Genomic DNA, 27,378 nt, shown 5'->3' with positions numbered 1-27,378 from the left:
AACATGTATTCCAGTATATTTTTTATATATTTTTTTTAAATATTAATTCACATTAGAATATTTTTTTGTTTATTATATAAGTAGGTACATTTTTGTTTATTTGTTACAATATATGATCAAATATTTCAAGACCCCTCTTCCATAGAAGCATTAGCCTGTGGCTGGAAGAGGAGTGTACATTGTTTTATTACAGTAAGTAAGTAATTAAAAATAAAATGATTTTAAACTTATTTGAAGAATGGAAAGTTACTTAAGGAAACTAATTGAGATGAGTTATTCTTAAGATTAATTCAATTGGACACATTATTATTATTTGTAAGTTTGTCTTTAAAATATTTTTTCACAGTGTTTATTGGATCTTATCATTAATGTTTCTAATTTCTTCAGGTGGTCGTTTGAAAAAAATTCTTGCCCGGTAAGTGTAATAATTTTGTGCAAAGGAAGTGTTTAATTTTAGGCATGGAAAAATATATTTAAGTCGAGTACGGTTTTCAGTTAGAAATTGATACTTGTCTTTTTCTTTTATGACTTGAATTAATGCATTTTTAGTGTTAAGATCTTTAAATGAAGGCACTTGAAATTCTTCGAATAATCGATCCGTCGGGTAATCGGCAGGTTTTATTAATATTATTTTAATTATTAACCTTTGTACCACTTCTATTGGAGTAAGGTTAGTTTTGTATGTGGATCCCCAACTAATGTATTGTAGATTGGATTGGACCAAGGCAAAATATATTAAATATAGGTTTTTTAAAGACAAAAAATTTCTTATTCTTAAAAATAGATATGTATATCAGTTTTCTGATTTTTTTTACAACTTTGAACATATTTGTTCCTTCCAATTCAAATTTTTATCGATAATTACTCCTAGATATTTGATTGTGTTTGTGTTTTTTAGTATTGTGCAGTTTTGGAGACAGTAATTTTTATTATGTATTTTGGAATTGTCATGAATGATTAAGTCAAAATTTTTAGGGATGTCTTTTGTGTGTATTGCAAATGGAATTATATATGTTTTATCGCTATTTAGTGATAGTAAATTATTTTCGAAGAAATTCTTAAGAGTATTTATGTCTTCAGTGGCTTTAAGTTTTACGTTTTCCCAAGTTTTTTCGCTTATTATTAGAACTGTATCGTCGGCATACGAAGTAATTTGGCCATGTAGTGGTTGAAAGAAAATGTCGTTAACATATATGGTGAAAAGAATTGGTCCAAGCACTGTACCTTGCGGGATTCCAAAGTCAGAATGTTCTTTATCGCTATTAACACGATTTATTTTTACGACTTGTGGTCGATTTTTAGGTAGTTTTAAATCCATTTAATCGCGTTGTCTTTTATTTGTTATTACCTATATTATTCAATTTTTTCATTAGAATCTTATGGGATATGCTATCAAAAGCTTTTCTGAGATCAATACCTGCACATTTTTTACCTTTATCTAAAGATTAGTAAATGTATGAAGTTACGTTAGCAATAGGATCTTCTGTGCTGAGTGATTTTATAAATCCAAACTGGTTTTTGTGTAGTATTTTATTACTATCTAGGAAATTGACTAAAATGTCTTTAGCCCTATTTGGTGACCAGATCTGAATATCCAGGTATTCCCTCACCTTCCTCTTCCTCATCTCTTTCCCCGTAACCTTCAGCCTCACAACATTCCCCAATTGTTGGTTTCCTTAATTCATGCTCATAAACATTTATAGTTTTCACTAAGTTAAAGAATCTAATCAAATCTGGTGTTAAGGTTCCAAAGAATTGTCTGGTATTTCCATCAAGCATTCGTCCAACGGAATATTAGAAATACATAAAAAGGAACCATCAACAAAAAACCGATTTAGTTTTTATTCATTGTAAAACTGATCGAAGAAAAATTCAATTTATTTTTTTCCATAATAATTTTTTTTTTCTAATATGACTTTAGTAGTCCAATAGTAAAATTCAGATCTATCCTCTTTACTTGCTTATTGTTGAGGGAAAAATATTTTATCTTTAATCTAAGGTAATTTGAAAGGTAACGCAAGTGGTTCGTGATGATGTAATGCTATTAAAACCTAAGAACCTAAACAAAATTACATCATAACTCCTACAAATTAAATTTCGAGAATCGCTGACAAAGTTGACAAAATGCTAATTAGAATTAACGTTTTAAGACCTATTAAATGTTAAGCGAATCAAAGAAAAGCTTTTGGTTGAAATAATAATCTGTTTCTCAATTACTGCCTATTTTCAGAATTTTAATAATTATTCAAAGCATTGACACTGGTAAAGTCATATTTTATTGCGGTTTTCTTGGAAGGTGAACTTACTGCTGTAAAAGTTATTAAAAAAAATAAAAAGAGAGAATTTATATTATGTAGGAACTGAGTGTAATAATAGGCCAGTGCAATTAGCGCCAAAAAGGGGGTCGCGATCGAAGTAATTCCGGCAGTCCCAATTTTTTTATATGTTATATAAACTGATCCCCTGATGTAAAATCTGAGTTTCCGACCTTGGCGCACCTGTGCTCGAGCCGCCATTTTGAAAAAACTGGCCGAAATCGGGCCAAAATTTAGTTTTTCCCTAATACCTCATTTCCAATGCAAATTTCGGCTAAAGTATTTTTTCAAAGTATAATAGAACATAAAATAACCTACAACTTTTGTAAAATCAAAATTTCTTCTATCTCTAATAGATACCGAGGTAGAAAGTCGTAAAGGTGCGTATATTTTTGAAAAAACAAGTTTTTTGCGCGACTAGGTTTGGTTTTTTATAAATACCTCGTTTCCAGTGGAATTTCATGAAAATTTTATTGATACCAATTATGTAGAACACAAAATTTCAAAAAAATCTGTGCAGTTTTTATGTTTATATAGTTTTTTTACCGATATAAAGAATAAACAAATCTAGGTAGGTACGCAGAGAAAATCTATGACGGTTTATTATCACGTTATTAGATTTTTGTTTGCATTTTTTAATACATACATCTGTAAATTTATTAGAGGGCACTTCAGTATGGGGGGGCTACCCCCCCACCCTTCTACTCCTCCCCTCGAAGGGATGATCGAGACGTTAAAACTCTCATTGATTGGTTTGCTTGCCATGAACCATTTCCTAAAACAAACGTGATTATGTCTATTAGCAGTGGCACAATCGGGGATAGCAAAGTCACTTGTCACATGGCTGAAAAGATGGGGTAATTAGTTATGTCTAAAGTTATCAACCAGAACTTTAGAAACCTACACTTAAAACGTAATGATGCGATAGTTTCTCTTGCGGCGGTGACCAGCAGTGTCAGAAATCAGGGTGTGACTATGGCAATAGATCCATTAATGCTATTCCATCGTATGTGTATTGCCAAAAAGTCTGAAAGTGAACTTAAAGAATATTTTCAATATGAACTCTCTTCTGTACCATTGTCTCTTTTCTCAGAGGAAGGCATGCTCAAAGGAACGAAGTCTATTTTATATTCATCATTCAACCCTCTACCAAATAATACAGAACTGGGAAGCAGTAAAATACACGTAATTGATGGAGGATATTTACTGCACAAAGTTGTATGGGGTCGTGCTCAACCTTTTTCAGTAATTTTCCAGCAATACCTCAGGTATGTACAAAATCATTATGGATCCAATGCAGTAGTGGTATTCGATGGATACCCAGATTCTATGGAAAAGAAAAGCACTAAAGGGGTGGAAAGAGCACGGCGTGCCAGAGTTACAACTTCTGCTGAAGTTTTATTTTTTGAAAGCATGCACCCCCACGTGCCACAGGAAAAGTTTTTGGGAAATGAAAAGAACAAGTCTCGTTTTATTTCTCTACTCAGAACCTCATTTGCACGATCCCACATAACGGCAGTACAAGCTGAAGAGGATGCTGACGTTCTCATAGTGAACACAGCAAATTTTTTGTCATCTTAACATGATGTAGTTATAATCGTTGGTCAGGATATGGATCTGCTGGTACTCCTCACAGCTCTCTCACCTCCCAACGTATATTACCAAAATGTTGGAAAAGGTAAATCACCTAACGCGTTGTACTCGAACAAATGTTTTAAACACATTGAAATAGTTGAAAACATTTTATTCCTTCATGCCATAAGTGGTTGCGATACAACTGGAGCTCCGTTCGGTCAAGGCAAACACAAATTTTGTAATATTCTTCTCAAGAACCACTCAGTGAATGAATTTGTTCGTGTATTTCAAGACCCAAAAGCAAAGACAGAAACAATCACTTTGGCTGCCGAACAACTATTTGCACTTTTGTATGGCGGCAATGAGAAATTAAATTTGGAAAATTTAAGGTACATCATTTTTGTCAAAGGAGTAAAAAAGAACAAATTTAATTTATCCAGGATACCACCCACCAAAGATGCAGTCCAGCAACACGCTTCAAGAACATACTTGCAAGTGCAGACTTGGCTTGGTCACGATAAAGATCCGACTGAATGGGGGTGGAAAAAGGATGCTGTTGGGTTACTTACTCCACTAACAATGTTGAAGGAAGCTGCACCTCAGGCCTTGCTGAACTTCATATCATGTCAATGCAAAAAAGGTTGCGCTGGAAAGTGCACCTGCAGAAAGTCGGGTTTGAAATGTTCCCTACTCTGCATTAATTGCAATGGCAACTCCTGCGAGAATGCTGTAGAAGCCTTCGTTGATGACAATGACGAGGAATATGATGACCCAGTCGCCACAAATTTGGGTGATGAGACAGATGAAGAAGCTATTCAGGGCCAGAAGTAAGAAACTATAGCCAAGGGCTCGTACTTCTGTCTAAACTGATCTACCATTAATTTTTTTTTTGTTATGCTGACAACTTAACTAATAAAGAAAAGAATGTCAATAAATGTTAATTTTACGAAAATACCATTTTTTATCTTTTTTATGTACCTTATCATCTTAATTGTATTAATAATCTTAAATGTATGTTGTGATTACGTTGATAGGCATGTCAGACCAAGCTATAGCACAAATGTAGTGGCTTGGCCTATTTTAGTGGTCTTCCCATTGGGAATGTATGGCGACCGATAGGCTGAAATAGTCTATCTACTATATTTATAGCTAGGTCTGACACAGGCATGACGATTGATGTCAACGTATGTGTTCTTAGAACAATAATTGTTAAAGAAAAATAAAATCAAGAAATCAAAAATCAAAATGAATGCCAAGTTTAAAACACCTAACCTCTGTTTCAATTGTTGGCCTGGTTTTGGTGGATTAGAGTTTGGATACATAATAGAGATAAAAAAATATAAATTATATACCTATTTCTTTAACGAAATTTTATTTTCTACAAAATTATTATCAATAAATTTTTCACAAAATTCTACTGGAAACGAGGTATTTATAAAAAACCAAACCTAGTCGCGCAAAAAACTTGTTTTTTCTAAAATATACGCACCTTTACGACTTTCTACCTCGGTACCTATGAGAGATAGAAGAAATTTGTGCTTACAAAAGTTGTGGGTTATTTTATGTTCTATTATACTTGTAAAAATATTTTAACCAAAATTTGCTTTGAAATGAGATATTTGGGAAAAACCAGATTTTGGCCCGATTTCGGCCAGTTTTTCAAAATGGCGGCGCGAGCACAGGTGCGCCAAGGTCGGAAACTCAGATTTTACGTCAGGGGATCAGTTTATATAACATATAAAAAAATTGGGACTACCGGAATTACTTCGATCGCGAATCGCTAATTGCGCTGGCCTATAACGTTATAAGTGCAAAAATATTATTTATTGTTAATTTTAAAACAATAAATTAATTGTCATATAATATTTACCCTTTTATGACTTCGGCAACGGTTCAACATTCAATGTCTATATGTTAAATGGAAGATTTACAAAACTATGTAACGTTTCGAAAAGTAACCTATTTACATAGTTATCTGATTAAAATCTCTGAAATTAAGATTTCTACTTAACTTCATCGGATTTACTTCATTGAAAAATAGAACGACAGAGTAAATAAAATAAAATAAAACGTTTGATTACTGGAATAGATTAAATGGCTAATTTGTTTATAATCTGGAAGTACTGTGTAGAAGGGGCAGTAATTCGTTCTGTCATTATCATATCAAGAGTAGTGAAAAATTTAAACTAACAGTAATTTGGGAGGTGGGTATGGGTACCACCGCCCTGGGAACCATTCGTAAGATAACCAACACCTCTGCTATAGGTTACTTCAAATCGTTCGCTACGTTTGGTAACTTAGCAGGGGTGCCCGGGTTCATAGGGTGAGGATTGTCTAGGTCTTTGCGGCGGATACGTCTGCTTGTCTGTTACCGACCGATTGGGAGAGACTGGTTAAGGGAGAACTGGTTACTGGTTTTTACCTCTCGAGCCATCGAATTGCACCGCAGTGGGAGGGATAAATTCAAACCTCATTCATAAATTCACTCCTGGACAAACTGACTCCCAGATTCCTGACCACTCCTCATACCCTTTTCATTTCCAGATCTTTCTATAAAAAGGTATACCTTTACTCCTTCCGTTCCTTCCTCCACATAACATCATTATAGATGTCATGGGACCTGAGGGAAATTATTTTCCTCAGGGCCTCTTTTGTGGAGGTAACGTAAAAATTATATTTACACCTGTTGATTTTCGATTAAAGGTTATCACATACACTTACATCAGCTCAGCACCGGATCAGCACTTAGTGTTCTTTGAAGTACGAAGTTTTATACAAAGAATTTGTAACGGCTCAAGCTGAGGCAATGCTGCTCTGGTGCCGAGTGACATGTGTGCGATAATCTAAACTGTAAATTATTATACTCGTATACCTGCAATGTAAACAGTTTACGCCTGCGGAACAAGTATTAATTCCAGAAGGACAGACGTTAGAAATATCTTCCCGCCACTGAGGCTTACTACAAGTGAATTTAGTATTGATACCGTTTCTGAATCATTAGTTATTTCTAAAGATTTAAAATTGCTTTATTTAAAGCCTTTCAAATGCATTCATACAAAAAAAGCATTGAAAAAATATAGATTATTTATCTGATAAAATATTTTATACCATAATTAAAATATATTTTTTTTATTATTTTTTTTAAGGATTGATAAATTGATTTAATAAAAGCTTCAAACAAATTCCAGAGTGTGCTTTATGAATTTTCGGTATTTACTACCCAGCTTTGCACGAGTTTGAATAGTATTTTTGTAGAATTGAACGCTTCGCAAAAAGGAATGTTATTCTTATTTTATAAACAGTTAGATGTTAAATGTATAAAAATTCTGCGTGGTGAAAATAGTATCGTTGATCTTAAACTTCAAGAAAGATAATTATTTGTATTTCGTGGCACCAGAACTCACCAAACACAAGCCAACAGATAATCTGCTCAATATTTAACATAATATGCATATTATAATATAATATCATGTTACTTCCCTTCACGTATTGCATCTCAGACTACAGATATGCACACTAAGTAAATTAATATGATATTGTTACCGTATTTATATTACACCAGCTTTTTCAATCATTCACTTTCCATTCATTCAATCTTCTTACACCTCTTTCTTCGTTCATCATGTACGGCGTACCCCTCTTTTTTGTTATTTGTTTTTGGGGTGTTATGCCGTGTTGCGCTAACTCCTTCTTTAGCCAACCAAATAACACATCTGCCCTGATTATGGACACTGCAATGCTGTCCGAATCGTTGGCTTAAGAAGGAGTTAGCGCAACACGGCATAACACCCCAAAAACAAATAACAAAAATACTTTTGGCCGTGAAAATCTTAAATCATATTTGGCGTACCCCTCATTTTACCTCAAATAATTATTTGATTTCTTTCTCGGGCGTCCCTGACTTTTTCTACCAATCACCACTGTTACTTTAAAAAAACTTAATTATGAAGTCTTAAATTCGACTTCACATCTCATACCGATGCAGAGAAAGTAGAGGCGTCCCCGACTCTTTAAACACTCCTGACAAAAGTAAGAACAAATTGTGAAATTTTCAGAGAAATCGGCCCAGTAGTTTTTGAGTCTATAGGGTACATACAATGAAACGTTCATTTATATATACTCAAATACTCTGGATCAAAGCTGAATCTGGATAAATAAAAAATAAATGTTTTGATTCAAAATGGTTCTTACCAAGACTGTGTTGTGCAGTTTTCATTCAATTAATTATTAATTAATTATTTTTATGCGAAATAGGTTGCATCACTTAAAAAACATCACGAAACATATCATTCGAGAAGGGGAAAATAAAAGGCAAAGAGAAGAACTTAGCACATACGCGCCGATGCCTGAGGAATAATGATACAAATAATTTAAAAACTGAATTAATTTCTACGTAGCAGGGATTTTATTTTATGTACGGGTTCCTACTCATGTCGTTTTGAAAAGAGAAATTTTGTTTGATTAATTTGCTTTTTGTCGCACAATTTCGCATTGTGTTATCTAAATACTTTTTTACTATCCTGACATAGGTAGCATTTTCACGATGCATAACTCTAACCTCTAACAAATCTAAAACCTTTTTATATTCATAAACTCCAACCCCTATTTCCATAGTTTTCCTCCTAAACAATCCACCCTTAAAATAATCTACCTGTAAAACCCAAATCTGTTCCTTTTAGTTAGAACAATTTAAACAAGTAACGCATTTGTTGAGTAATATTAATTACGAGAAAAAAATTCTATTCCCTTTTATTTTATTTTCGTAGGAAAAATAAATGAATCAGACACTAAACATCCAACTTTTGTATATTTCAGCAAAAATACTTTCCGTTCGTAAAATCGTCTCCGTTAATGAGCCATGTAAAATCTGTTTACAAAAATATTTAAATAATACAAGACTCCATGTTATTTGTTAAATAAATAGTTCAGTTACTTATTGTAGAAAATCTTTCACTTTATACCGCTTCAAACAAGTTGTTTACTTATTGCAAGTACTTGCATCACATTTATCATTTATATTGTAGGTATTTTGTGGGTTACCGATGATAATAAACTTTGTTTGTAATTTGACATCATTTCCTTCTTTTTTTCATTCACTCACATTAGAGTGCCCAAAATTCATTCTAGGCTATTAAATTAATAAAAACTTTTAACCATGTGAATATTTTATTAAAACTTGTTCACCCTCTTAAGAAACTAGTTTATCTTAACTCCTTTAAAAGAGTAAAAATTTTGAAACTTCTGAACGTTTCCCACGATAGACAACTGTGAAATTATACGCCAACTAAACACATAATAACTAATTTTCATCAATTTGTGTTTGTTTTCAAAACCATTCGAGAACTTGCATAGAACGTAGATAAACCTATTCGATTTCGTAAGAATAATACATGTCCGAAAGAATAATTATTAGAAGTTCTGTTTGTCTTTATAAAAAATCATTCCGTCCTCCGAATCTTTAAAGATCTTTTGCAACTCGTTGAAGTTTGTATTAAATTTTCTGTCATGCGGAATCGCATAATTCTCTGACAGTTCATAATAACTTCTGTAAAGCATCATACAAAGTTTTTAGTAATTACGCTACACTTTTACTTCAACAATACATTTATCACTATTACGATGTCCAATGACCATTTTTTTTTTTTTTTTAATTTGTTTTTGGGGTATTATACCGTGTTGCGCTAACTCCTTCTTTAGCCAACGTTTCGGACAGCATTGCAGTGTCCATCATCAGGGCAGATGTGTTATTTGAGGTTGTGTTAAAATGTGAGCTTATGTATGAGGTTGCTATACCGTGTTGCCAGCTCCAACCCTCTGAGCTAACATTAACGTATCATTTTTTATTTAAAGTGGTTTTCTTTGTTTAGCTCTGGTGTATCCGTCAATTACCGGATACCAAGAACTATTAAGCTTAGCTCCATCGTCTCTATTAATGTTTACGGGATTTTTATGAATTTCAATGGCCTCCGTAATCAGCCGTGCTCTATAAGTTTTCGGTCTCCCCAGGATTTCAGGAACAAATCCAAAGTAATGCCCGGTGTCAATCAAATGCTCGGCAATTGCCGATTTGTCAGGGTGGCCGAGTTTACAAGCTCTGAAGTGTTCTGAAATTCTTTTGGAGATAGTCCGCTCTGTCTGGCCTACATAGACCTTGTCACATCCGGAACAGCTGAGTTTATACACTCCATCTGTTTCCAGAGGAAACTTAGTCTTTGCAGACCTCAGTAAGTCCTGTATCTTTGTTGTTGTTCCGAAGACAGTCTTGATATTTTCCTTTCTCAAAAGCCTGGCAATTTTGTCTGTCACATTGTGTACATAAGGCAGGAAGGCACAGCCTTTCGACTCTTGTTCAACTCTGTCTTCGTTTGGTGCAGATTTGGCTCTTATGATTTGCCTTGTCTGACTTGCTGGGTAGCCGTTACGCTCCAGTGCATCGGTCAGCTTCGTAAGTTCCGCTCCAATTTTATGTTCTTCGCATATTCTGGTCGCTCGGGTCACCAATGTATGGATAAGCCCTCTCTTCTGCGCTGGGTGGTGGTGCGAATCAGCGTGTAAGTACCGATTTGTATGGGTTGGTTTCCTATATACAGTATGCCCTAGGCTACCATCGTGTTTCCGCATCACCTCCACATAATAACACAACCTCAAATAACACATCTGCCCTGATGATGGACACTGCAATGCTGTCCGAAACGTTGGCTAAACACGGCATAATACCCCAAAAACAAATAACAAAAATACTTTTGGCCGTGAAAATCTTAAACCATTTTTTTTGTTTTTAAATAGTAATATTTGTGATAGAACTTTAGAAGGAATATGTATAATGCTTTAATTTATTTCTTAAGAATACACCAACCGATTTCGGTATCAGAGCAAATATAACCTTTGGTAAGTTTTGATTTTATTTTATATCTGCCCTAACGAAGACAGTGTTGTGCCGAAACCGATTTTTGTATTTTTTAAACATTTTCCTATTTAAATTTTCTAAGAATGATTTTTCTAAGGCAGGGGTGGGGAATCTTTTCACCGTCGAGGACCATTTGGATGTTTGAGGGAACACCCGGGGGTTATCACATATTCGGGGGTTTAGAATCACAGTTTTGAGATAAATGCAAATAAGATGCTCATATGAAAAAGTGTATCTTTTAAATTGCTGTTTATACGAAATATAACTTGGTCTCACTAATTAATATGAAATTATCATCCTGAGCCTACGTAGTATCATTCAGAAGACAAAATTGCTTGTAACTTAAGATTGAATCTTTTTGCGAGTCCCCATCTCTGATTAAGACTACACCCAACACATGAAAATGGTTTTCTCCTTTTTTTGCAGCACACAGTCTGCATCTTGGATTTTATAATTTCACTTCGAAAATGATAATGTTTTTCTTCAGCAGATGAATCCACAAATGGAATTTTATCGTTATATGATGACCACTACACTGATTTTAACATAAGAGTCACTCTTCGTGCGAGTTCCGAACTTTGATTGAAACTACATCCAGAACACAACAGCGGTCTTCAACTAGAATTTTATGACTGCACTTTAAACACGAGAATGGTTTCAGGGGCTTCCGCAGTTTCCAAGCTAGGGTGGGAAGCTTAATTTTTTTGAAGAGCTTACAGGGCAGGAACAAGAAAGTAGGCATAATAAATAGAAATATTGACGCACATGTGTACCCGGCGTAGCTCGGGTTATGAACAGAGCCATTTTATCCCATCAAAGAACTCTTAATTTTTATTTTTATTTGGAATGGTTTAATAAAAATGAAATGCTTTTTTTTCAATGTATGTAGATTATCTAAATTCCTAGATATAAAAAAAACTTCGAAAAGAATTGCGAATACAGCATATTAGTTCCAATTCGTCAATAATCTTGGAACGCTGTGGAACTATGACATCCCCAACTGGAGTAAGTAACGAGAGTGAAGGGAATGAAAAATTAGTCACTCCAACAAAATACGGGAAAGCGCCGTAGGCGAATTTTTTTCCATGATATCCCCTCGGGTAAGTATGTGCTGTGGGGAAAGGGAGTGGAGTATGCATTGTTATATTCAGAAAGACACGGAAAAAACGCCGCAGGCCAAAAATTTTCGATTTTTATTTTTCGGAGAGTCAGTATCCTAACGATATTTAAATATTTTCTTTGACGGTAATATTTTAGTATTGTTTAAAATGAAAATTTTTAAAATATATAAGTTTAACTAGTTAGTAGTCGAGTGGTTAAATACGTCGGTTTCCCATCCAGGCGTCACGACTGCAGTCCTCAATCATTGCAACATTTTTTACTTTAACAAAAATGTGAGACCATCGATGTGTATCATATTGGAATCTACCCGGAGCCCCTCCGACGTTGGGGCCCTATTGAAAATAAGATATATTATTTTCCGAGTACTGTGTCCTCAATGTGTACCATCTTCACATCATCCCCGAAGATGACGCAGTAAGCCATCGGGAACTTATTATATGTTTCGTTTAGATTTATGAATATAATTATTCAATGATATAAAGCATTCGTCGTTTGCTTAGTAGTAGGGTGTATAAGTGTATAGTTGTATTTTTCATGTATACGATAAATTAAAACCTTGTAATACAGCCGTCCCTTGAGTAGAGTGAACGGAATTTTCCTTTGGTTCTGACGAAATATCATATAATTGTTTTTTTATATTTCTTCAGTGATTTCAAATTCACTTTGTGGCGTCATTTTAATTTTAAAAAATTTTCTTTGAATTCAAGACTATTTAACTGTTTAAATTTTTTTTAAACTTTGGTGGATCACCACCAAAGTGTTAAAAAAATTAAATATGATCGAAAATTTTATTAGTTAGATTACTAAAAATTAGGATTTGGATTGATGGTTATTTTTTTGGATTACCGTACGCATGAGAGTTTTCATTTGAACCCAGGTTTCGATTCTGGATGATGACCCACTTGTCAGAGCTATTCTGATTGTGTCCTCCACTGTAATTATGCACTGTATAATACGGTATAAATAAATTGGTTGATATAATATACTACCATGTTGTGAATTATTAATTACGAAACAGCTCTTTAAAATTTATTTTGAGAATTTTCTGCTCAGGTAAAACATTTAATATTCATTCATAATCCACTATCATTTCCCATCACATGAGAATTGCTGTAAAAGAACACAATAAGCTGTAAAAGCTATCATCAAATCAAAGCACAAAGTCTTTCATTGTGATAAAGTAAATGCCTGTAAAATGTTAAGCTTTTAATACAGAACATGGATTATTTATCGCCGTCTAGCAATTCCGCCTTATTCTGTGAATGTATAAAATACGTATCACCATTTTATTATAATAACATAATCTCTATAAGCTAGCTGAACATGATCATTCTTAGTATCTCGAATAATGACTTTGAAATATTGGAACTGATGTATTCCAATTTCGGAGAATGTGTACCTGTTCCGTAACGCCAATTGCTTTTGACAGGCCGTGTACTAACCAATCGTATCGTCAGAATTTGAACTGTATAGTTTAAATTTCGCACATGTCAGCTGGATCCACGGAGGCCGTGGGCCGAGCAGTCGCACAAAAACCGTTCGTCCCGTCATAACAACATTGCCGGTTCCTTATCGAAATAATTATCTTACGTATTTTTTATCGCAATTTAATCTAAAATAACGAGTGCTACCAACCACGCTAAACGTTCCAGTGCTGACAGATGATGCTCACTATGCAGATTTCACCATCTCCTCCCGGTAAGTTGATTGTGAATTAACGTTATGCATTGTGTTCTCGCATCGCCTGTCACAAGCTATATAATTAATTTATACTTTATCTGTGTGGAATAGCCCTGTAAAGGGCGGCTATTCCAACCCCTGTTCGTTTTTCGAACATTTTTGGTGCCGAAACTAGGGAACTTTAAGATTATAATCTATCTATGCCAAAACGGATAGTGCTGTGGAATGTTTCTTAAATATTGAATAATAATCAATTCGAACAGTAATTAGGTAGGTACCTAGCGCTTGAGTATTTACGACCTACCGCGCATATAATTATAATAGATTAAATTATTATCATTTATTTTGTTTCGTTTTTGGGTACGTTTCCAATCGTGTTTATTCAACATGGCCCCAGCCATTCAAATATTGCGCCGGAAACGGACATTAGCGAATAATAGGTTAGTCAAGACACATGAAATAGCAAAAAGCGCTTTGCACGATGCAACTAAGTGCAACTTACTGTTAGCGCATTATACTACTCTGGAAAAGATAGTTCTTGAATTTGAAACGTCTCACGCGGAAATATTAGCTTTAGATGACACAAACGAAATTGATGAAGATAAAATTCGCGAAACCTTTGACGAGATGTATTATCAAATTGTGGAAATTTACCAGGAGTTAACCAGTCAGTCTCTCGATTGTAAAACCGCGAATGCGTGCACAAACGTTAAATTACCAAAAATAAACATTCCAATATTTTCTGGAAATGTCAAGCAATGGCCCGAATTTTACGACATGTTTAACGCTCTCATTCATGAAAACAAATCTTTATCCAACATCGAACGCATGCAGTATTTGTTCTCATGTTTATCTGGAGAAGCTTTAGGGTTAATTCGGACATTTCCAGTACAAGGAGCTCACTACGTTGAAGCATATCAAAGATTAATCGCGCGCTATCGTAACGCGCGTGAACTCGCATTTACGTGTTGGCGGGAAATGCTAAATTTAAATTTTCCGTCTACCGATCCTTTTGAATTTCGTCGCGTGTTCGATGTATTTAATGAGGATTTAACAATTTTAAAAGAATTGGATCTCCCAATAGATAATTGGGACTTCGTGCTTTGTTATTTAATTCTGTCGAAATTAGATTCACCTACAAGATGCGCATTCGAACAACTGCAGTCTCCTACCGACCTGCCTTCATATTTGAAACTCAAAGAGTTTCTTTATAACAAATGCGAAGCTCTTGTACGAGACTTACATTTTTCGACTCGCGATAGCAGTACTATTGACAAACCTCTTGCACGGAACTTTAATCAGGCTGCCAAAAAACGCACTTCAGCGCTTCTTTGCGATCTTAAGAAAGGACAGCCTAAAACAAATAGGTCCTCGAACTCCACCACTTACCTGAAATGCTCCTGTTGCGGGGAAGACCACTCCATTTCCAAGTGCAAGGTATTTGCCCTCAAGTCAGTTCAGGATCGCCTACAGTTTGTTCAATCACACCGTTGGTGTTTCAATTGTCTTCATTCTTCTCATTATCTTAAAGATTGTAAATCTTTGTTTACATGTCAAAAATGTCAGCAAAAACATCATACTTTGCTCCATCGAGACGAAAACGCTTCTTTGGAAGATCAGTATCAACACTCCACGACGTCTACAGACCAGGAGCCTTCTTCCGACTCTAAAATTCAGGTCCTGACCAACTTAGGAGACAAGTCCATAGTACTATTGTCAACCGCCAATGTTGGCATTCGCGATTCGTCCGGCCGTTTCCAAACCTTTCGCGCATTGATCGATTCGGGCAGTCAAGCTCACTTCATCACCGATCGTGCTGCGGAGCTTGTAGGCATCCCTCGTCAAGCCAGTTCTCAGAGAGTTAGCGGCTTAGGCCAATCTTCCGCAACCACGTCAGGAATCATTCAATTAGAGATCGGTGTTAAGGGACGGGTTCTCTTCAACATCAAGGCACTTACGCTGCCTAGTATCTGTGGCAACATGCCAACTGTTCGTCTAGATAAGTCATCGTGGCATCAGTTGAGAGACTTGCCTCTTGCCGATCCTGACTGTCACAAACCGGGACCGATTGATCTTCTTTTGGGTGCTGAGGTTTTCTCTTCTCTTCTGAGACCTGGTAATTTGAATGGTGGTCTACGTCAGCCATCAGCTTTCAATTCTGCATTTGGTTGGCTTCTTCTAGGTTCAGTTGGTTCGAACACTGCTCATGAAACGAATTCTTTCATCGTTACTAACGAAGACCGGCTCCACGAAGAGGTCCAGCCACTGTGGGAGTTAGACACCATTCCCCAGTCTTCACACCTCACTCCTGAGGAACAACTTTGTGAACAAATGTACTACACTGACCACTCACGGGACACTTCGGGAAGATACATCGTATCCTTGCCATTCCGAGAAAGGGGAAGGGATATCTCTTTTCCAGGGTCGCGTGAGATCGCTTTACGTAGATTCCATTCCCTCGAGCGCAAACTCATAGCAAATCCAACCTTACGTGAACAATATTCTGCTTTCATGACTGATTATTTACACAGTGGTCCCATGACTCGTGTTCCTGGAAAATATTTGCACAAGGGAAAGTATCACATACCTCATCATTGCAATCTTCGTCCAAGCAGCGCTAGCACTAAGTTAAGAGTGGTTTTCGACGCCTCAGCGACGGATGTGAACGGATCCTCGTTAAATGATACCTTGCTTATCGGTCCAAAGCTTCAAAAGAACCTGCTGGAGCTTTTGCTAAAATTTCGTATACCATCGGTGGTGTTTACTGTTGGTGTACGACAAATGTATCGCCAAATATTGGTTCAAGAACCAGATCGTGCTTTCCAAAGAATATTTTGGCGTTTTCATTCGTCGGAACCCACCCAAGAGTACCAACTAAACACTGTAACCTATGGTATCTCCTCCGCCCCATTTTTAGCCTGTCGTACTGTCAAACAGTTGACCAAATATGAAGGTTATGATTTACTGCTAGCGCGTCGTGTGCTAACTTCGGATATTTACATAGATGACATCGTCACCGGTTGTAACAGCTTGGAACAAGCTCAACAAACGAAAACCGAAGTTATCGAGCTGTTCAAACGAGGTCAATTCGAATTGCTGAAGTGGGCTAGTAACAAACCAGAATTACTCGCCGATCTGCCTCCGGAATACTGCCTCAATGACTTGGTGTCCATGGATGTTGATAACTCTTACATTCTCAAGGTATTGGGATTAAAGTGGGAGCCACGACATGATACATTTTCATTCGAAGTCTTATGCCTCGATCGCGAGTTTACTAAACGCACTATCCTCAGTGAAGTCGTTCGGGTTTTTGACCCTCTCGTTTTTCTATGCCCTTTGACGTTTTTCGCCAAATCTCTAGTACCAAAGTTGTGGGTTTTAAAGGTTGGGTGGGATGACACCCCCTCTGTTGACATTGTTCGTCAATGGGATCGTTATACTAAACAATTACCGCTCTTGAAGTCGTTCAAAATCCCTCGATGGGTGTCATTCCCTCACATGGAGTCATGTCAACTTCATGGCTTCTCAGATAGTTCGGAATTTGGATATGGCGCGGTAGTTTACTTGCGAATCATGGATGTTGACGATAAAGTCCAAATATATTTGGTTTGCGCCAAGTCTCGAGTCGCCCCCACAAAAAAGATTTCATTGCCTCGCCTTGAACTGTGTGCGGCAGTTCTTCTAGCAGATCTATTAAAATTCGTCAAAGATTTATACGTACCATTACTTCCGATCTCCAATACCTTTGCGTGGTCGGATTCAACCATCGTGCTTGCCTGGTTACGTTCTCTTTCGTGTCGCTGGAAGACTTTCGTGGCTAACCGTGTCAGTCACATTCAAGATGCTCTCGACAGGACTTCCTGGCATCACGTGTCATCTGGAGATAATCCAGCGGATGTCGCTTCTTGTGGTCAATCCCCAGCCGATCTGATCGATCACACGTTATGGTGGGCGGGGCCTTCGTGGCGGATCCAGTCATTCGATTCTTGGCCGTCTTTCGATGGCAATGTCGACGAAATTGAACTTCACTCTGAGGAACGAGTTCGATCGTTATTTGTCCAACAGGACGAAAATCTGGTGGACCTATTACTAATTAAATTTTCTTCGATTCAGAAGATCCAACGCATTTTCGGTTACTGTCTTAGATTCATCTACAACCTACAGAATAAAGAATCTCGTCGTTTGTATCTTTCATTAAACCGTGCCGAAATTCACACTTCACTTTTGACAGTAGTTAAACGCACTCAACATGTACATTTTAATGATGATATCACGCGCTTGAAAGAGGGCAACCTTATGTCGAAACAAATGCGGAAGCTTAATCCCTTCATTGACGACCACGGTGTGCTCAGGGTGGGTGGCAGGTTATCTCGATCTGGGCTCGAATTCGAGTATAAACATCCTGCCCTACTTCCTCGCGAATCTAAGCTTACTTCTCTTGTGATAGACGCTCTACATCGCTCTACATTAACCAAATTATGTCCATTGCCTAGTCAATGTGACTAATCATCTTCGCTTCCGCGGCGCATTCTTTCTTATCATTTTCATTATTATTATTAATATTTTTTTTTTTCTTTTTCTTCTCTCTTTTCACTATTTCTTCGTTCACGCAACGTTCCACAGCATTGCCCGTTTTGTTTCTAAATTTTCTTTAAAATACACGTTGTTGTATTTTGGTGGGCGGAATGTTCCGTAACGCCAATTGCTTTTGACAGGCCGTGTACTAACCAATCGTATCGTCAGAATTTGAACTGTATAGTTTAAATTTCGCACATGTCAGCTGGATCCACGGAGGCCGTGGGCCGAGCAGTCGCACAAAAACCGTTCGTCCCGTCATAACAACATTGCCGGTTCCTTATCGAAATAATTATCTTACGTATTTTTTATCGCAATTTAATCTAAAATAACGAGTGCTACCAACCACGCTAAACGTTCCAGTGCTGACAGATGATGCTCACTATGCAGATTTCACCATCTCCTCCCGGTAAGTTGATTGTGAATTAACGTTATGCATTGTGTTCTCGCATCGCCTGTCACAAGCTATATAATTAATTTATACTTTATCTGTGTGGAATAGCCCTGTAAAGGGCGGCTATTCCAACCCCTGTTCGTTTTTCGAACAGTACCGCTTAAGGAAATGTGTGGAAAGTCAATAAGTCCTTTGTTATTCAAATTAAGTTTTTAAACAAGGATGAAGTCTTGTAATTCAATGTTTTGAATCTTTCTGAATGCTTGTCTCTATGATACTGTCCCAATGATCGTAAATCTCAGCACTGAAACGAGGCGCAATTTTTGAATATGTTTTTATTTGCTTGAGTTTTAAACCCGCTCAGAAACGTATTTTTAACAGCATTCCACAGAGATTGCTAGTATCATAATTTTATATTAGGATAAAAAATTATCAAAAGCAATAATCATTAGCTTGAAACATCCTAAGCAACTGAAATATACATGAGTTAATTTTGATAAATCTTTTTGGCAATACATTTCTTCAACAATCATTATTCTAAATTATGTTCTTTCAACAATCATTTGAAAAAAATCCCTCAAAAACTTCAGTTATGTTGGCAGCTCCAAATCCGAAGCATGAATATTGCAGTCATCCTAAGATCTACTAGTCATGCATTTCCCACGACGACACGCTCGAACCTATTTTCATTTCCCCACAAGAAGCGGAAACTTTGCAGATTTCCGGTAGATTAAAAATAAAACTTTTCCTCTTGGAGACTTCATGTTGAGAATACAAAATAGTTGTGTGCATATCTGTTTAATTCTACTCGTATTTCTCTTGAATATGCGACAAGCTTTCAGCTGGGAATGTACGCCTTTCTGACATGTTTCTAATTTGGAGAATCCTGGCACATTCCATATGAAATTATAAGCCCACCTCAATTGTGAGTGACCTTTGTTTCTTTTTCCTGACCAATGACGTTACTATACAATGGTTGAATTCCATCTGTCATCCGTCTTTTTCATTCCCAGCATTCTCACCTACTGAAACGTGGAGATTTTGACAGCATTATTAGCAACCTTTGTCTTTCTTTCATTTTATTCGTTAGTTTTCTGCTTTGTGAGGAAATGGTTCTCGGTAAATTCACCTCCCACGATTCACCGCGATTCACTGTTCTTTTAATACTTAGCTACTGTGTGTGCTAAATTATTTCAGTTAAAAACACATACACATCTGTTCCGCTGTGAATGAGTAACTGCAGTTCAATTTGTTAAAAATGAATTATGACATTCTAATTTTAATTCCTGTACATATTTTTATTGTTATAGTTATTATATAATAGTTAAAATAATTTTTAAATATTGAAGACAATATTAGTGATTTTTAAACGAAAATCTGAAACAGAAAAATCAGAAAAGGAAACGGTCACATCTGGGACTCGAACCCAGGACCCTTGTCTTTCCGGGACAATGCTCTACCAACTGCGCTAATGGGACCCTATCCTCCTCGGTCACTTTTAACTGTATCATACTTCGAATAAGAACTACCAACATTGTCTTCATTTTTTCGCCGCACATTTTTATTGGCAAGGTAGAGCATTGTCCCGGAAAGACAAGGGTCCTGGGTTCGAGTCCCAGATGTGACCGTTTCCTTTTCTGATTTTTCTGTTTCAGATTTTCGTTTAAAAATCACTAATATTGTCTTCAATATTTAAATATTACAATTTGAGGTTTTACTCAATAAAAGTTATTCCGAAAAATAATAAAATAATTTTAAAAGTTTTAATTTATTTGGGTCTCCCGAAAACGTATGGTCGTGACCCGTGACGTCACCGATGACCAATCTCAAAAAGACAACTTTTTTTTTCAACCAGCGCTGTATTTTGTATTGAAGTCTGTATTTTATTCTTAAAATTATGCGCTTTTAATATCGAAAATCATTAAATATAATGTTAGCATATCGTCACTAACGTCATCGTATTGAGTCAAAGTGCAAAAGTGCATGCATGACCATGATTTATTAATTCTACGTATAATAACATATGAATAAACTCCTCAAATCAGCGTTTATTGATCTATATAAACATGTATATTTTTTAAGCCATTACATTTTTAACTGAAGTTCCTTATTGTGGCCAGTGAATTTTTCAAGAATCGCGAGTAAACACCTAACATGTTTTATTCCGAGGTTCTTTGCGTGACCACCTTTTTGGCACATACTCGCGTTTACCTCTTGCAGAGTCCATGTTTGCGCTACAAGCGAAGGTACTAGCAATACACGTTTACTGATTCCACTTATTTGTAAGTGTTGAATCATCTTTTCGTTTGTCAGAAAACAACGTATAATGTTAAAGGCTAAATCCTAATCACATTTTCTCTCCATTTTGCTATCGGGTTTAATAATATTTATCTATTCAAATTATATTCATTTTGTTCTGCTATCCTTCCTTACTAACGACGATTTATAGGTTTTAAAATGTTATTTTACTAACCCCTAAAGCCTCTGACATTTTTCTCTTAGGAGAACCATCAGAATATAGATTCGCTGTTTCTGAATATATTTCATAATTAAATATGTTCTTGAAAGCAGATAAAAGACTCTTTCAGATTTTAGTGTTTGTTACAAATCGATGTAGCTTTTAAAAATATTTAAATTTTGAACGCAAACAAAGAAAAAGTGTATAAAGTTGCTTTTCGCTAATCTTGTAATTACTTCTTTACACTAACTAACTAACCATCACGCCGTTTCCCCGCAGGGATAGGCAAAGAGGGCGGATCGCCAAACAACTCGGTTTTGACACACACTCCTTGCCTCATTCACATTCATAAATACGCTTTTATTATTCTGGCTCTTGACATGGCCCGACTCTGTATCTGAATCACTTGGTCGTGTCATGTCTTCCCCGACTTCTGCTACCATTCACATTTGCATCCTATATTATCCTTAAACTCCTTTCTTCGCTCATTCGCTCTACATGCCCTAACTTCTTGATCTTACTCATTACACTTACATCAGCCTCACACTCTTTACGGATCTCCACTTTTCTCACACGATCATACATGGTTTTACCACACGTACGCCTCAGGGATCTAATTTCTACACCATTCAGTCTACTTTCATCCTTACTCTGCCATCATTCTTTCTTACTTCTTTACACGAAACCGAAAAACATATTTAATTAGACAAAGGTTTCATAAATGTTATCGTTACTTCCTGAAATCGCAGTATTCTTTGTTTCTTAAACTGTTAAAATCATATTTCTCAGCATAATTTGTCATATATGAAGTTTTTTTTTAATTCTACTATATTTCATGTTACTGTTATATGTTTTACCAATATTTTTTCATCATTAGTTTATGAGTTCAACGTTATTTCACGCTTTTAAATCTTTTTGTATAGTTTTCAATAGCCCATTAGGTATATATATTCTGTTCTTGTAATCCATGTAAAAGCCCAGTTGGGCGTAAAACCATTAGAAAATAATTCATTACTGTAATGAGACCATGAAAGGCTGAGATATATCTCCCAAAGAGGCGCTAAGGACTGTTTCCTGTATGTGAAAACTATCTCCCAAAACTACCCAAGAACTGTTTCCTGTATGTGAAGACTATCTCCCTTAACTACCTAAGAACTGTTTCCTGTATGTGAAGACTATCTCCCAAAACTACCTAAGAACTGTTTCCTGTATGTGAAGACTATCTCCCAAAACTACCCAAGAACTGTTTCCTGTATGTAAATACTATCTCCCAAAACTACCCAAGAACTCAAGGCCCCTTTGTTCAAAGGCGTTCAAAGATGGTTAGAAATTGAGATATGTAAATTCAAATGCTAGAGGGAGCGCGCTTATATTAAAAAACGATAACATCTAAGCGAAAATATTTAATAAAACACGACTCTTTTGAAATAGAGTAAAACTTTCAAGACAAATACTTAAGTTGCATTTAAAGATACACTGTAATTTTTTTTATTTCTATAACATTTCAAATGACAGAACAAAACGTGTTTTTAATAATTTTCGGACCTAACTTTGCGATTTCTTCCTATCAAGGGAATTTCATATAGTTAACGTTTTGGCATATCAAATGAACAGATATTAACTACAAACAATTTTTTTTTGGAACTTAAAAATAAAGAGGTAACGAGAAATTTGTTATTAAATGTGAATTTAAATTTGAGCGAGTACGTTGGGATGGATAGCATTGTGAAAATTTTAAAAATCATATTATCATGAAAATACTGTTATTTTATTCTAGCTGCGAATTTCGAATAAGATTCGCAGGTTCCTACTTCAAACTCAAATAGAAAATAATGTATAATACATATAATATAAAATAATTTATCTTAAAAAACCATTTAAATTGAGAACACATTTTAAAATTTTCTAGAACACAATTCGGGAACTTATTAGGGAATTGTTAATGATTTTGAATAGACCAGAAATAGTCTTGCAATATATTACGTTTATTTATTACAATTACTTTTAAATAAACATAACAGATCATTTTCATGAAAAAATATTACAAAGATTACAAAAATTGCAAATATTACAATGGAGTGTAAACATTCAAATTAAATGACCGGTCAGGGGCTGATATGACATCGTGTTTGGGTCCCACCCAGGCGTCTCGTGTTCAATTCCTCGGCAGGCTAAGTCGTCCATCACATTGTCACAGTCGTACATCACGTCCAAGAACATTTTTCATTTAGTGTGGTGGTAGTAAGAGATTTTCAAATATTTTCATGTTATTCGTATCGCGGGAATGTTTGCCTTTCTTAAAAATAAATAAATCCACAATCTGGCTATATATTATCGACAAAATGTTGTAGTTTTCTCATATTCTAATGTTAATATGTTGTCATATTTATAAGTATTATATTATTAAAAGGGTATCTGTTCCTTTACGTTCACTTTTAAATATTTTCCAATTTTCACGATCTAACAAGATTTTTGTCTCGTATAATTTACTTGAACCTCTTATATTCTGAACATTCGATGGGTCTGAGGTCATCAATATTTTGGGGAGAATAACTACTTTGTTAAATCACATTTCTTCTGTGATTGACATTTTCAATTTGAACCAAAGAGAATTTAAGACGGCAATAAGCATACTATTTAACAAATCTGGTTAATCAGATAGTATTGATGTACTTACCCATGCAAATAAATGTATGTACTTACTTATTATAAACTGTAATTTATAAACTGTTATTTGTGAAATGTAAATGGATTGTACTGTTTTTCACAATAAATCAATAAAATAAAAAATAAAATAAATAAAAATATTGTTATTGTCTGTTTTTCATATTAAATTCATTTCGTTAACGAGCTTCGATAACAGCTCGCAACCAACGTTTCTATTAATCAAGTCGTTACTTAAAAATGTGACTTTTTGAATTCATCTGAATCAAATCGTGTTGAAAACTAAGACTGTGGAATTTTATGTCCCTGGGGCAAAATTGCATTGAAAAGATATTTCTACACCTTAAATTATCATGATGCATTTGGTTTGTTCCACCTAATGCATCTTAAAATTTGCATATCCTAGAAAGTTTGTGTTATTTTTAGGCTAAATAATAATGTTTTGAGGACTCTCATTGCAAAGCGACTTTTCAAGAACTCGAGTGGGAGATTAGTTTTCTGTGATTTTTCTCTGACATTGTTCTGAATTTCAACAGCTGAGTAATGTTTTATATGTGAGTTGATAAAAGTAATTAAAAACGCCACCAACGAACGGCCTTTAACCTCAGCTAAATCATACTTATTCTTTTTCATACCTACAACAAAGAATAAAAATGACTATAAGCAATTCAAAAATACAAATTATTCCATTTGAATAATTAGTTTTGTCCTGGTAACATTCAATTTATCCTCGTTAAATTTCAAAATAATTTGTGAATCAAACGCTCATTTAATTAAAATTCATGTATATTTAAGATAATTTCATCACAATTATTTAGAATACCCATTAAACCTTTGTCGTGGTTTTAAACTAAATCTGGTAATGGACTAAAAACAGTTTCAATATTTATATACATTGCAAAATAATTCGCTTCCCTAATTTATTGAAAATTTAAATCAAATTCAAATTTCATTCACACAAATAAAAATGGATTTGCAAGAGAGTATTGAATTTGTTTAGAGTGCCTCTTGAGTTTCCAAGCCTTCACAATTTTATCGTAAAAATAAATTCGTATGGCACTGGCAAAATCACATATCGTTTTTGCACCATAAACCTTTTGCCATGATGGCTCGAATCAAAACCTAATTTAACACTCCATAAAATGATAGTAGAAAATATATTGCAGAACGATAAATTTTCAATATCTTTCAGAAGGTAAACATGTTTGGTGATACGTATTTTAATTTTATTTAAATGTTGCATAAAATATTATATGGTTTATAATTAAGTAGGTAGGTATTTTAGTACCTATTTAAAAATCTTATGATTTTTGAAGCAATTTTGCTTTTGATTTATAAAATCAGAGAAAGTTATAAACAAATTATTTGGACGCGATTCTACTCTTCAAAGAATTATTATTTTATTTAATGATGTATATTTAAAAGGTAAAGTTTTTTTCCGGCGCATAATAAATTAAGCCCGTAACCCCCCGAAAAAAAAATAATTAGACCACAGATGGCGTTATTTAGTAAATGTTTTACATGAGTATTACACAGAAGTTATAACTGCTCCCAACCGTCTGGAGCCATACAGGCTAAGGCATCCGCAATTCGGAAATATTGTGAGACTCAAGGTGAAGAGATGGTTGTGATATAGGAAGATGATATAAAACCTGGTTTTACGGATCTTGTCACTAAACATGACCAAAGCCATTTCAAGCAACGTCTATCGACCAAATAAAATATACATTATAAATAAATAAAAATATCCCTGCGATTTCAATCCGCAACCGCCAGACTCGTAGTCAAAGATCTTAAGGACTCAACCATGGAGGCCGTCTAAATTAAAAATTACTTAGTTCAGTTGAAATATTATTTCTTATGAATTAAATCATTGATTATAATTCAGTTTACGTACATACTCTTTAAAAAAAATGGTGTTATATCTTATATTGTACAAGCATAAACCCAAAATATATGTTAACACATTACTTTGTTTTTAACCAAATTATTTCAATCGTATTCCTGTTGCATCATCGAATAATGTCAAAATATTCCTGTTCATGGAAGTATACTGTGTTAAAATATGTTAATAAATGTTGTCACAAAGTAAATCCCTTTTACGAATACGTAATAAATAATCAATCAAAATGTTGCTCCGTAGTGTATTTACGTCCAAATGTTAAATTCGCCCATTAATGTCTTGAAAATTAATAAAAATTCAAATAAAAATGTAAATATCACATTTAATTCTTTTTAATTCAAAATGATCGGTGATAATATGAGCATAGGGAAAAATCATTACAGAACATAATTAACTCTAAAAAATTTATATTTTCTTAATAAAAATAATTACTCAATCCATAATTGGTTTTATTTTGGCTATATAATACTTATATACGAATTGAAATAAATGGAAACTGTCGATTTACCGAAAATTATTAAATAAATAATAAATAAATAATTATTTAACTAAAAAATGTGTGGCAATTGTTCGAACACATTAGAAAAAGCTTTTATTATATTAACAATTATTTATTAATCCCATAATCATTCCTTCAATAGACATATTTCACGTGAACGAAAAATCTGTCATAAAAGAGTGAAATGGAAATCATTGGAATGTTTATTATTATTATATTTTCACATGAAGATTACAATAATGAGTACTAGAGTACGTCTTAAAATACAACGCAAAGTCATGGAGATTAGTTGTTGATTTATGTGAGTCCACATCGTTATCTGATTAATACGTTTTGGGAATAAAATAATTTGTGAGCTTTATGGTGTGAGCTGTAAGCCGTACGGTGTAACGTATAAGATGTAAGGTGATAGGTGTAAGGTGTAAGCTGTAGTGTGTAAGCTGTAAAGTGTATGCTGTAATATGTGAACTGTAAGCTATAAGGTGTAAGGTGTAAGGTACAGGGTATAAGCTATAATGCGTAAGGTAGTAGGTGTAAGGTGTAAGGTGTAACTTGTAAGGTGTAACGTGTAAGTTGTAAGGTGTAAGATGAAAGTATAAGGTTTAAGGTGTAAGGTGTGTAAATCCAATAAACTCACCTGATAAACGGCCTCGCCAGTAGCAAAGTAAATAGCGATATTTAAGTTCAAGAGAAACGCGACAACAGCACGCATTTTGACACGGAACTTAAATCTCTTCAATTTCTTGAATGATATTTCAGTTTTCAGCACAGGTCAGATGGAAAAAATTGATGGACTTTAGAGAATTCGTTGCACTTTACGAAGTGCTGTATTTACATCGACATTTGATCATTCTTCTTTCGAACTTTATTTAGTATGTAGTATTTGTGGTCTTATTTACGTTGTGAAAGTTGAATGCAACCCCTTTGCGAAGAACGGAGCTTTTCTGTTCGCGGCAAAAAGCTTATTGCGACCGGAGCGTCGCGGCGTCAGTTTTTATAGCGTCGGCTTTACCAGGGCGCAACTCGTACGCGTTTCATCTACCCCAACAACCCTTCTCTCCGGCGGGGTATTTCCGTTCACCAACATCGGCCAATAAAACCACAGGAATTATTATGCAAGTCTTTGCCTTTGCGTGGGAGCCGTGGGAGAGTAATGCGTCTCAATTTAATTACCTCTTCACGAGTATTAACAATTCATAAGGCACTTTAACACTTTATTTTATCACAGGATTTTATTAGATACTATATTACTTTGTTAATTTTTCTGCTTTATAATAACGTACGTA

At 35.0% G+C, this 27,378-nt stretch overlaps 1 protein-coding gene across 2 annotated transcripts in view; it reads right to left on the bottom strand.

The window, feature by feature from the left end:
- The window catches only part of LOC149422989 (corticotropin-releasing hormone-binding protein), a 78,914-nt gene extending 51,784 nt beyond the window's left edge, over positions 1-27,130 (bottom strand). For both annotated transcript variants that reach the window (XM_089632799.1, XM_089632800.1), the window contains exon 1: positions 26,730-27,130. In XM_089632799.1, coding sequence (XP_089488925.1) covers positions 26,730-26,804 — 75 coding nt within the window. In that variant the 5' untranslated portion in view covers positions 26,805-27,130. The remainder of the gene's footprint in view (positions 1-26,729) is intronic.
- Positions 27,131-27,378: the final 248 nt, after the last annotated feature.

The sequence above is a fragment of the Hesperophylax consimilis genome, chromosome 6 (genome assembly GCF_061612785.1).
Source record: "Hesperophylax consimilis isolate HC1 chromosome 6, BYU_Hcon_1.0, whole genome shotgun sequence".
Classification (NCBI taxonomy): Eukaryota; Metazoa; Arthropoda; class Insecta; order Trichoptera; family Limnephilidae; genus Hesperophylax; species Hesperophylax consimilis.
This window is presented reverse-complemented; position numbering and strand designations above follow the sequence as displayed.